This window comes from Patagioenas fasciata, chromosome 2 (assembly GCF_037038585.1).
Source record: "Patagioenas fasciata isolate bPatFas1 chromosome 2, bPatFas1.hap1, whole genome shotgun sequence".
In the NCBI taxonomy this organism is placed as follows: domain Eukaryota; kingdom Metazoa; phylum Chordata; class Aves; order Columbiformes; family Columbidae; genus Patagioenas; species Patagioenas fasciata.
In genome coordinates, this window is record NC_092521.1 from 49,722,035 (window position 1) to 49,735,046 (window position 13,012).

General features: G+C 39.3%; 1 protein-coding gene across 10 annotated transcripts in view; it reads left to right on the forward strand.

Annotated features, from left to right (window-relative positions):
- The window catches only part of ZNF521 (zinc finger protein 521), a 237,206-nt gene that overhangs the window by 207,726 nt on the left and 16,468 nt on the right, over positions 1-13,012 (forward strand). For all 10 annotated transcript variants that reach the window (XM_071804178.1, XM_065831095.2, XM_065831096.2 and 7 more), the window contains one exon: positions 1,053-1,168. In XM_071804178.1, the coding sequence (XP_071660279.1) occupies positions 1,053-1,168 (116 nt within the window). The remainder of the gene's footprint in view (positions 1-1,052; positions 1,169-13,012) is intronic.

Consider the following 13,012-nt stretch of genomic DNA (forward strand, 5'->3'; position numbering starts at 1 on the left):
CAATATGCCATTAAATTATTTCAGCATGTCTTGCTAGAATATTAACAAGAAGTAAAAATCACCAATATAAGTTTTATATGAAAAATGGAATCTGAGCTTTTTTTTTTTTCAGGGTAATGAGAAATGTGATTAAAATGTATGACTCAGAAGAACAATATCCTGAGATTTTTTGTTGCCTTGCAATTAGAATAATTTTAATGATTAGGTTTGGAGTCAAAGTCAAATGCCAGCATCTTTAATAAATCCTTTCCCTGCCTATACAGATTAATATTGTAGATGCAAACTTTTTTAGGTCACAGTGCACCAGGCATCCATCAGAAGTCAGTGCTGCCAACCCAAACACTGCCTCTGGCATATACAATTTAATTATTAATAGTATGTCTCCTAGGTAAACTGTTACACAGTCTTAGGGCCTTGTTTTGTAGTCATTAAAATTGAACATGTTTATATTATTGAAACCCTTGCATTCAGTGTGTAGGCAGAGTTGATCTTAAAGTATCCAAAGAGAATTTACCTGCAGTTCTGTTTCACATTTATAGACATTGCCCCGGTGTAGCTGTGGGATATAATTTTTAGCATTAACACATTTAAATACAGAGCTGTTTGTTAGCTTTAACTTTAGGCACATGGAGTAAACAGGACTTGGGCATCTATGCTTTTCAAACCTGTTGGTTCCTAGGAAATAAGATTTGTATGTGTTCAAAGTTCAGTAAGCATGAAGAAATAATTCTGAAGATAAAATGGCATTTTTAAATTCTTTAAATTTGAAATCTTCATTGTTTGTCCTGTTAGGGACTTTCTTTCTTTCCTTTTTTTTTTTTCTTTAAACCAAGCATCTGCTTCAATTCATTCATTTTGGAAGAAAGACCACACTTTGTAGATAAATAGTGTTTGTTGGTACCCATTATAGCAACAGAGTAATGTGAAGTCGGAGCTCATCAGCCTAATTTTACCTCTTGGAATTGCTGAGTGTTAATGGGAAATTGTTTCTAAAAAACTCTTCACTTGCAATATGAAATAATGAAAGGCTTGTTGTTTGTCTTATATTCCAGTGTTTGTCCAAGCAAACAAGTTGCAGCAACATATTTTCTCAGCCCATGGACAAGAGGACAAGATCTATGACTGCACACAGTGTCCACAGAAGTTCTTCTTCCAAACAGAGCTGCAGGTACCACACTTGTTACCTGGGGGTTATCACAGCATTATGTATTTGATAGCTGAGTTCAAAGTTTTACTTGCCCTGACCTCTTCTGATACTTGCTCATCATCAGGATGGGAATGAGAGAAGTGCAAGAAAAATTGCAGGTGATTCAACCCATGGTGCTTCAAAAAGGTGCTGGCAGAAAACCACCTGGTACGGACCTAAATTCTGGGAGCCACCTTTGGATTCTTGCTCTGTAGGCTGTTGTAGCTCAAGATATTCTTGAGGAGAGAAAAATTGGCATCTTGTTTTTCTGTTTGATACGCATAAAACATTTACTCAAACAGTGAAAATGAAATAAGTTTATCCTTTTGTCTCTAAATGTGAAAAGCTAAGCACTGAAGTAGGAGTGTAGGGATGGGGAAGGCAGGGGAGAAGGGAAGTAGACAAAATTTATGTTAGTTTACCTGCTGGCCGTTTCCCATAAATACTAACTTGGTGGGGAAAAAAATAATAGGGTCGGATTAATGGTACACTGTCTTCTTGTGTGCTGTTGTCAGACTTGTAATGATACTGTTTACTAATGGTAAACGAAAGGACAGAAAGGAAGAAATAAATGTTGAACAAGATGTAAAAACAATTTTAGCTGAAGGAATTATTTACTACATGTTTTAACATTCTGCACTGCTGGTGTTGCAATGAAAAGTGGTAGTGTGTTACTTCTCATGTGGTGTTACATTTTGAGACAGCAGCAGCAGATTTTTTCTAGATTATTTTAGTTCATATTGAAGTATTAAGATAGGTTGGCAGAGGAAAAATTTTGAGAGTCTCTAATGGCCAATAGGGATGGAGCCATGATAAGTATTTTTATAGTAAGGCCTTTCCTACACCATCCATCATGTGATTCTTGTTTAGAATGAAGAGATTTTTCAGCACTTAAGGTTTTTCACTATTTTGTTATAGCATAGGTCTCCATTTCTAAGTCCTTTGACTGAGGTGTCCACGATTAATTTTGCTTTGGGCCAAAGCTGGATTTCATCCCATCAACAAAGGCAAAAAGCTAGTGAGGCATGTGGACACATATGCCCATTTAGTATTTCACTTCCTGGAAGTTTTACATGCTGAAAAGCTGATATTCATGTTCGGCATGACAATAATTTTTTGGAGAAAAAAAGAAATTGGAGCGTTTAAACTATGTGTGAATTCATTATGTGAGAGACTGGCATTTTTATTGATTTGCACTGCATTTTCTCTTTCCTAATTTCTTTCTGCAAGAAAACAATATGGAATAAAGCCTTTCTGATAGCCTTTCCCACCTCTTTCTCGGTGGACCACTGGAGCTTCTGTAGTAGGACCATACCTGTAACACTCCAAGGTGTCTTTACTGTATCTCTCTCCTATTTTCAATAGATCCAAATCTGCCTCTTTTACTGTCCAGACCTGCTATAGCATGCAAGCTCTGACCCAAAGTGGTAGAGAAGGACAAGGAAAAGAAAATAAAAATCTGGACATTTAGAGAAAAAAGGCAGCCATACATAGTGGTGGACAGAAAGAGGCAAGATTGAGTTTTGAGGACGGAAAATGGTCTGGGTTGAGTAGGAAGTTATTGGATCTGGAAAAATAAAGGAGAAACTGAGTAAAATCGGGAAGATCAGAAACTAATTTTGTGGTATGTGTTTCTTTCACAGCATGTTTTTTGTGAATCATTGTCTTTGCTTTTTTTTGTTGAAATACTTGTTGGGGTTTTTTTGCAAAGTGTTTCCAATAAGGTGAAACTGCTTTTTCAGAAAAAAAAAAAAAAAAAAAAAAAAATATATATATATATATATATATATATATATATATAAATAAAAAAGTAGTTTGGCTTCTGATTTTCACAAATAGTTCCATTCATCACTGATTAATCAAAATGAGAAAGTAGATAAGAGTAGTGACATGAACTGTTTCTGAAAAGAAGGAGAAATTGTTAGCGTAGAAAGACTAAAAGGCGAAAAAAAAGCCTTAGCAAGAGAGAAGTTGCGGGTATGCAATAGACAACTACGAAAAGAAAGAAATGGGAACAAAAGGATAGAAATTAGTTTTAACAGCAGAATTCAGACTGGATTTTAAAAAGACAATAGGTTACTGGATTCTGAAGATGCAAAATATACAGAGATCCAGGTGCAGTTGTGACACATACAATCAACTTCTTACCAGTCTGTCCCCTCTAAAATATGCTCTCATTTCAAAATACATGAAGTCTCAAGTAATTGCCTTCAGCTTTTTTATTATAATAAAAACACATGTTTTTCCAAAATTCAACCCTACACAAGACTGAGGGCAAATTTTGCTCCCTCCATCTAAGCCTAGTTCATTAAGATTTCAACATAACGGAGACACCTGATTTTCTAGTGAAGGGCACAAAATGATGTCACTACAGAGAGAAAAATTATACTCTACTCTACTCTAAAAATGATTGTCTAGGTGACAATCAGTGTGTTGGTTGTTCTGTGCTGCAGAAGGCTCTTAGTAGACCACATCTCTATACCCTTAGAAGTAGCCTCTCTCTGGCTTATCTACACTTGCAAAAAGGAAAAGGTATTCATTTCCTTATTCACTTAATTCATTATGCTTATTATTTTAATTAATTTGGGTAGTCCTACCCCAGTTGAGAAGGCGTTATGTTTAAAAATGCAATACCGTTGTGCCATTTGCATTTGTTGGGATCACTGGCTTTCTGCTCTTATATCCAGTTATCTACCCAGGCTGGTGAAAGGGCAGCAAAGCACGTAGGGAGAGCAGTAGGTACTGACCTGGGGAGCCTACTTTTGCTGAAAATACATTGATCTTTAGCCCAGTCTCACTTAAAGCCTATTCTAGGAAGTTTTTTATCAGCTGAAGCAGTGGAATCTTTGGCAACTAGTCTTCAGGTTATGTTTCTCTATCCTTTCACATTACTATGCTTTGTGTTGGTACTTTCAGCGGTTCCTTGCTTTTAATTTAAACATGCATCTAAAGTGCATCTCCGATGCATGCTAATCATCTCAGATGAGAAGCAATGGACAGCACTCCATGACTGTAGGACAGACTGAGAACATCAACAAGGTAGAGCAGAGCAGAATACAATAACATAGAATCTCTATCCACACATATAGTATAGCTGATAATTGAAGGGAAGTAATTCAGCAATACAGAAAGTAAATGCATTATAATGATGCTTAACTTGGTGTTAGGCCCGGTATGATTCTTTTCTTAGCATTCTCTGACTCCTGTTCCAGGAAGAGTAAGCTATAGGAACATAAGAATCCCTACATACTGTGTTCATCTCACCTTAGGGAAATTACTATCCCCTCATTAACGATCTTCTCAAAGCAAAAAACAAGTAGAACTCTCTTTACAGGTTTCCATGATTTAACTCCAGACCCCTGTTAGGAATGCGAGACAATCCCATAGGACCACGTTCTGCTGAGAAGAGAGTAAATGACCAGTCCTGAAAATCAAACTTGCAGTGTTATTACTCAGCCTTTAAATTGAAATGATGAGATTTTACAGGAATTTGCTTGCTGTTTTAAGATCATCTCCATAGCTCACCCTTCTCCCACTTTTTACACTTCCTTTAAATGGCTTTCTGCTCCTTTGCAATTGAACCAGCTTTAAATTTTTTGAGATAATACCTCCATAGAAAATAAGAGAATGGAAACCTTCTGTGACAGAAGTCTATGTTTTTACAGTGTTCTGAGTTGTGAATTTTCATACTTACGTGTTCAAAAGGCTATGTGGTGTATTTACACTTCTGAAATGGAGTTGAAAAAGTATATCCCTCAAAATGTTTTTTAGAATGGAAGGCTTTTAATAAGACATGTTTAATACAATAAGGGCTTTTCAGAAATAGACTTGTAGCAATCTTTAAAATCAGAAATATATCCAGTCCAGATATCAGATAATGGAGCTGCAAATTAGGTGTATTTGTAGAGTGCCTAGATGTCTCCCAAAAGTTGAAACTCTTATAACTGAACACCTGGAGTATGGCCATACAGTTCTCTGTACCTGATGGATATAACTAAAATACTCTTCTCCATCCATCATCCATAATATTGAACTTTTAATTAATAAATAAACTTATTGCTAATTCAACTTATTATATTATTGAATTTTCGTTAAATTATGATAAAGTAATTTGTGCCTATTAAAACTTCCCTTTCTTGTCCTCATGCTGTTTCTACTGCCAGTTTCTTTTGCCTTAGTCTTTGGACTTCAGCTTAGGTGTTTCAGTGGGTATTTGCACTTCCCCTGTCCCTGATGAGGAGCAGCCGTTCTTTTCCTATTTCCAGTCCTAGTGTTATTTCCGTAGTCAACACAACACATTTATGGAGAGGAATAAGACACCTTTGTGTGGCATTACCCAGGGTGAACGGATTCATTTTACATATTTTTTAGATGTTGCTGGGTCAGAGAGTTACCAATGTCCGGTAGAATTGCTGAATAATTGTACAGGTTTTATCAGTGTTTTATCAGTTACGATAGTTCTGAATATGATACTAGCCAAGATTACATGGCCTCTCAGGACCATTTTGCCCAGTACAAAAATTATATCTCTTTTTGGTGAATTAAAGCATTTACTTAACATTTTGTGACTAATAATTAGTTGCCTCTGGGGTAGTTAAGTGTCCCCGCTATACAGACATGAAAACTAGGGCAAGAAATAATTGGATCAGCAGTTACTTCCCATCCTGTTCAAAAGAGACCTGGCCTCAGTGATTCACGCCCTTGCTGCTTCCTGTCTGGACTCCATCAGTGCAGAATACCTGGGCATGGAGCCATCAGTCTGCAGGACGTTCCAGCTGACACAGAGAGCTGCAGCGCTCTTCCTCAGTAGCAAAGGAGACCGGGAGCATATTTAACCCCCTCTCTTGCTGTCTACACTGCCTTCCTACGTGTTTGTCCAGTTGCGCTCTAAGATTCGGTCCTTAATATTCTTGGTGGACTGGGTCCAGCGCATCTCAGAGATCACTGTAAAGTTCTTCCCCTTTGGTAACAATATGTGGTAGTTGACAGTCCTGCTTTGTGAGTGTTTTTTAGCAAAGAGCTGAAGCTTGTTTGCATAGAAGCTAGCACCTTCTCACAGGCTGGCCTGAGAGCATGGAACAGACTTCCACAGGAGTTAAGTATTACCAGGAATGTCCCCAATTTATGCTTTTAAGAGCGGGGTTCCAAAGGGTCCTTTCTCTCGTGTAAGCACATACCTGCATATAGATTTCTAAACCTTCCCCAAAACTCCAACCTACAACAACAGAGCTCTTCCAAAACGAAATACACAGTTCCTTCCCCAGGGAAAGGATGAAAGAAAGAATGAAGCACTCATAGCAGATGTTACTCATGTCACTTAAAACAGCAGGACAACATTCTCAGCTCCTGGTGCAAGCAGCTGAAGCAGAGCAGGAGAGAAGCGGCACAGAGGAGTCTCCAGAAGTTTTGTGTAACTTTCTGTGTGTCCAGTTTTAACTTTTTCATGTTCCACAGTTAACACTGTTGAAACTCATCTTCCAGTTTCTTCCTAATTTCTTTAAGGGTTAAACTTCCCAAAGATGTCAACTTTTTTAAATAGCCTTTAATATACCCTTGACCTGCGCTGGAGCAGAACTGAGCAAGCTCTAGACTATTTCAAGAACTAAAAGTCTCGACTGAGACCTTTAGTGGAGACTGTAGCAGAGCTGAGATTCAAAAACTATATTCTCTCATTTGGGGGTCAGTTAGAGAAAACCGCTAATTAGCCTGGGCTGGGGTTGTCTCCTTGTGGCAGAGGCCTTCTGGGGGCCAGCTGGGAAAGAGGTTGGTGTGGGAACAGCATTAGCCATAGCAGCCATGGCACTGCTATGTCTGTATAGGATTATTTTGCCAAGGCTCCCACCATGTGTATCCTGTAGGTCCCAACGGCGAGCCTTCCATGATAGCAGGGGACACTGTGAATAATTTATCCTCTTTACACAAAAACAGGGACAAAGCTTTCAAACCTACAGGTGAAGTTGGGTTTTCAAGGATGTTTTCTTCAGAGAGAAAAGGCCTCAGAACATTTTTTTGAAGTGAAACTGGAGATTAGCTCTGGCATTTCTAGGTCCCCAAACTCTGAGGGTGAGGAGTGGAACATAGATGCTGACGTTCTAGGCCCCAAAGGCCAGGAGCCAGCAGGGAATAACTTTGTCAGCTCTTCTTAAAAAGAAGCCTACCTGAAACCCAATTAACAATCAAAGCTTTAGGCCAATGTTTTCAAACTCAGTGGCCTATTTCTGAGAGGGTGCTGAGCACCTCCAGCTGCAGTCAAGGCCAGTGCCAGATGCTGGTGCTAAGTACATTAGGAAGTCAGGTCATAAATGCCTGAAGTTAGGAACCTTGATAAAAGCATAGGTGCTGAGCAGCCATGGCCTCGTTTAAGGTTTCAGCGAAACATTTTTGATGCCTAAATACAGGAATCATGTTCAGTAATGTTGGCCTTAGTCCTTCCAGGCAACCAGGTTGCTTTCATCAGAGCAAACACCTAGGAGTCAGGAGAGCTGGATTCAGTTGGGAGGTCTGGTACTAACTGGCTCTACTTAACCATGCATCCTCTCCATCTAGTGAGTGAGTATGATGATAATTTCTGTGCCAGAGATACCAGGATTGTAATTAATTATTAGGTTTTGAGAGAACCAGATAGAGCTGCATACATTGCAAGTATTATTAGTTTGAGTGGGTTTTCTTTGCTCAACCGTTACTGTGCTTTCTGTTTCAGATACATATATGGACGTTAGTGGGGACCAGTACACGCATTTGAGTATTCTTCCTTGTCTTCCAAGGTTTAAAAAATTTGGGCTTGTGTTTCTGACACTTGAGACTCCTTTCCCTAGAAGGAAGGATTGTTTTCTTTGCAAATTTTCTCAAAAAGGCAATCAAGAGAAGCATGTGGAGGCACTCATGCATTGGCTCTTTAAGGACATACCTTCAAAGTGTTTCCCCTACAAGTCTTTTGCTTCAATGTCAAACAAAGTTTAAATACCAAAAAAAATACTTTGAATTCCCTTCCAGTACCCCTTCCCTCCTGGGAATTGATGGGTGTTACGGCCATATTAGGTTTTCATGTGGTAATTATTTTCTAAATAAGAAACTTCCAGGTTTGGAGCTTGTGAGTTCACCCACCTTTGATTGGCCTATTCAAATGTAAACATTCCCTGTGGGTACTTTGTTAGTTCATTAATATTTATAGCACCTTGCAAAGCCCACCAAACCGAAAGTGCCAGATATTTTCAGGGACCATTTTGATTTCGCTAAACAGTGCTTGACAAAGACGGGCTGAGTTTAACAGTTCTTACTGGTCTCCACATACTCTATATACTTATAACTCTGCCTACAACAGTCAGCCTGTGAAATTTTCTGCACTTTTCCCTGTAAATTGGCAGGAAACAACGTGTTCATAACATCTCTTATACATTCCCTGAGAGAACATTTCTTAAATTTCTGGAGCAATTGAATCACAATTATGGGTTTGCGTTTTCAGATGGTTGAGTGATATTATTGATGAAATTACAGAATTAATTGACAAAGACAGCATAGCAGTTAAGTGAGGAATATTGCATTTAAATAAACCATTTTAATCTTGAAAATAAAATCAGACTTAAGGAACAGTAAAATGGCAAAGGATTGGAAGCTAAATAAACTGTCCAAAATAAGTACTGAGCTACAACCACAAGGTACCCATACAAAACCAAGAAAAATGTATATTCCTTTTCTTTCAAGGGGCATAGAGTCATACCCAAAAGTGTATATGCTTGGATATATGTCCCTATTTTGCCTACTCCTTCCTGTTTATGCTCTTGTATGCGTGGACTCCTTTTGTAAAATATAGGTATCTATTTTCAAAAAAATCAATAGCAACAAAAAAGGTTAACCCATACTTTGGATCTGTTCTCCTTACTGCATTGTGTGGTAAGCATTAAACAGATTCTTCAGAATCAGGTAGGAAGGTACAGTTTTAGGTCCTTGTGACTGCAAAGGCTGTGTCATGCAAATATGTTAAGTGAAATTTGTTGTCTCCAGTCTGAAAGTGTAAGAAACCATGGCAATCAGAAGATAAGCTCCACTGTTCCTTTGTCTTTTTAAGTGTTCACTCTGAAGCATATCACTGACATTTCATGTCAATATTAACATCATGATTTCTGATTGTTTTAGCAAATAGAACAGCAAGGCGTGCAAGATTGAGATTTCAGCCTAAAGAAGCAAATCAGAAGTTGCTGCAGACAGAAAAATGCTCAGAAAGGCAGAAGAAGAAGGAAACAAAAGGCAAAGGAGTAGAAGCAGAAAGATTATAAGGCAAAGAAAGAAACAGGATAGAAATAACAGTGCTTGAGAAGGCAAACTTTTTTCTGCTGAGTGATGCTGATACTAATGATAAGGCACTTGTAAAAATAAATCATCATAATAATATGGGGAGGTTCTGTTATTACATAAAGGCCTATTTCTACCTGCAGTCCTTGTAGAAACCTCTGTGAACATCAGTGAGTCCTGCTGTAGATTGAGAGCAAGGAAAGCAGTAAATATATTCCCTGACCCACAAATAATCATTAGAAATGGAATTTTGCCCTTTGCAGAAAATGAGGTTTTATCATCTGTGCCCTGAACACTTCAGCCTACACCTTGCCATTAGTCAGATCAGTTGGCTCATACACCTGGAATAAGCAGAAGAAATAAGCACACTGTTTGCATTTGAATAATTTCCCTGCTAGATCAGTTCAGTTCTCTTAATTGTCCATCCATTAATTTCTTGCTAATGTAGTTGATATCGATGACTGATTTTCTGTGCTAAACAGGAAGGACCACTCCTTCATTCTAGGATGCATTCCTTCCTACAACTGCCCTGCTGTTAGCTACCAGTAGCTGCCGTTATATTATCTTTCATCTGGCCCAGAGCTGACAACAGATGGCCATCTCCGGGACTGCCATCAGTGTGACTTTATGAAGCATCCAGCTATGGTGTACTGAGGAGCTTCACGGCCAGTTTTGCAAATCTGTCTCACTTCCCCCCACCCCACTGCTGCCCCCCCGCCACTCCATCCCTGTGAATAAGCTCCTGATTCCTGGCTCCACTCTCCACTGCTCCTGTGGTTTCCCAACGAGTGATGGCACAATGTTATCACTGAAAGATTGCCTCTTGAGGTCTTCCTTCCACAGCACTGGCAGAAGGTTGCAGTGACCCCCGTATACCCCTGCCTCCTCACCCTCCCATGATTTTGGTGTCCCAAAGCACAGGTAGAGGGGCTCAGCAGCAGCAAACCTGCCACCTCTTGCGATCTATACTCTGAGCCCTACTTACTTCCATCACAGAGCTTAGCTCAGTAGCCCTGCCTCTCCTCAAGCTCCAGGGTTTGAAGAGAGGGGGTGTTGTTCCTAAAACAGGGTTCTTTACCCAGTGTGCATGCAAATGAGCCAAATTCTGCACACAGAGACAAGATATTGATTTTATTACAGAGTTGGACAAGTCTGGATGCTAGACCAAACTAGCATACCAGCAATACAAAAGTGTCAATCATTTATACAAAATCTTACTACTATATACATGCCCTCAGGGCAGTCCTGTAGGGCTGATTGGTTACAATATTTGCCTACAAGATCTATAACATCATTCTTACTACACATGCTCAGTGAGTAGTGGTCTTCTCCTGGAGGTGGGTAGCTTTCAACGAGGAGGTGTGGTTTTGTATTAAAATGATGTTATAATGAGCAAACTTTAAGTTAAGCATGACCACAAAATTTGGCAATAATCACTAGATACTCAGTCAAGTGTCCATGGTTGACTTCCCAGTTCCAGGATAGGTTTTGTTCTACAATTGAGAGTTAATTACCACTAGACATGTCATCTATTCTTAGTCCAATGTTAACTTTCTGGTAGACCTCATGGTCAGGTCTTTTGGTCTATCTAGCAACAGGGGGATGTTCGTTCTTTGTTTTTTTAATGTTCCACAAGATATGCTGCCAAGCCAAGATTGAATATATTAAGTGTGAAGGAAGCTAAAATATCAATTAGAGACCTAAAGTGGAGAAAAGTATAAAATTCACAAGCATCCTGCTTCCACTGACATGTTAGATCATTCGGAAAAGCTGTTTCAACTGGGTGGCTGCTGTGCATGTTGGAGAAAGATATATAGTTTGCCCTTGACAGAGTTTTCTAAAGCAAGGTACCTCCAGAGCTGAACCCGTATTTTAAGAGAAAGTCACATTTGTATACTTTATTGTGATATTTGCAGCAAGTCTACAGCTCGTAACAGTCTCTGCCCTCCAGCTATAGAGGAGTAAGGCTCCATTGTTGGAGAGAGAGCGGCCTTCTGTGTGAAAGGCTGAGATGTGGTAGGCAAGATGAATAGCGCTTAAAAGCAGCGCTTGCGGTGCTGTCATTTAGAACAGGAACACTGAGGATTTAAACGAAAGTGAAAAGCATGGTAAATGAATCCTTTAAAATTGGTCAAATTTTCAGCCGCCTAAAATAACAAGTTTTCCTCCATTGATAGTTTCATTGAGTAGGAGGAAAGTTGGGAGGGGATGAATTCCCTTAGGGAGGAGGTGCAGATAGTTTGTGAAAACAAGGTGTGGTCAGTGATTCATAAAGAGACACATCCAGAAAACTCCAGTAAACAGCAATCTTGGCTCAAAAGTGGTGACTTTCCCTCTTTCTCCCTTTTTTTTTTTCTTTTTTTTTCTTTCTCTTCTTTTGGGGAGAGGTGGGGAGCGGGGAAGAACATCATTAAGATTGCTCCATTCCACACATTAGTCAAAAAGTCTCAGACGCAGATGGCTACACAACTGGAGCTGTTCATTACAAAACCCCAACCAGGAGGAACAGCTTTTAGATTTAGCTTTTCTACCTGTTATTGGGGTCAAGTTCACCATGCTTTGATCAAACTGAGGCTGAAATATAATTTTGGATGAAAAAAAGAATGGATTTTTGCAGGCTCTCATGGTTTTTTCTAAGTTGAGCTTCCTTTGTGTTCAAAGCTGAAAACAAGTGTCCTCCACCCTGTTAACAAGAGAAGAGAGGAAGATGATTCAGTTCTCATGAACCAATACTGCTGAGTTACACACATTTCTACGTGCAGCTTTAGTTGTTTATCTGTATTGTTATAGTCTCATTTTGCAGCGGAATCGCCAGGCACAAGCACTGATCATGGGTGTGTAAATCTGCCTGGGGACACTCTCTGTCCGTGAATACTCTGCTTCCCCCCATACTTTGTGCATATAGATGTGTGCTATGTGGTACAAAGAAATATTAGTGGCACATTTTGCTTTGCTTTGCATTTGTAAAGGTGAAAGGTGATTGTGCAGGAAAATAGAAGAGTGTATTTGCCGCGAGACAGGCACTAAGAACTCACTCCCATGCTCAGTTATAATTCATGATTGTACTGGTGGGAAGCCCTTATCCCTCTGTGGAGTTAATGCATCTCTACTGTAGCCTGCTGAGAGCACCCTGTGTCCCCTCCCACCATCTGTGCCTTCACTTGCGTGCTTTCTCTCTCTCTCTTTACTGTGACATCTCTTGGTGTTAAAACTGTCAGATTACTACTGCCTGGTAAAGGTGGCTTTATGATGTGTATTAGTGTTGAATTGCCATTTAAAGGGTGAGGAGGTAGTAAAGGGATGTGTTACCATTTGGTTTAAGCTCTGGTTAGAAAATAATGATGAGCAAATAGACAGAAAGGTAGATTTGTTACTTCAAAGAGCAAACAGCTTTGAACAGTATACAGAAATTGCCACAATGTAGGGTAAGTACCATTAAATGGCAAATGCATCTTTGTTCCCAATCTGGGCATATTTTGCCGTTTCTTGTTACAGTGGATCTCTTTTTCTCCATGTCAAGATCTGAACCAAGGTCAT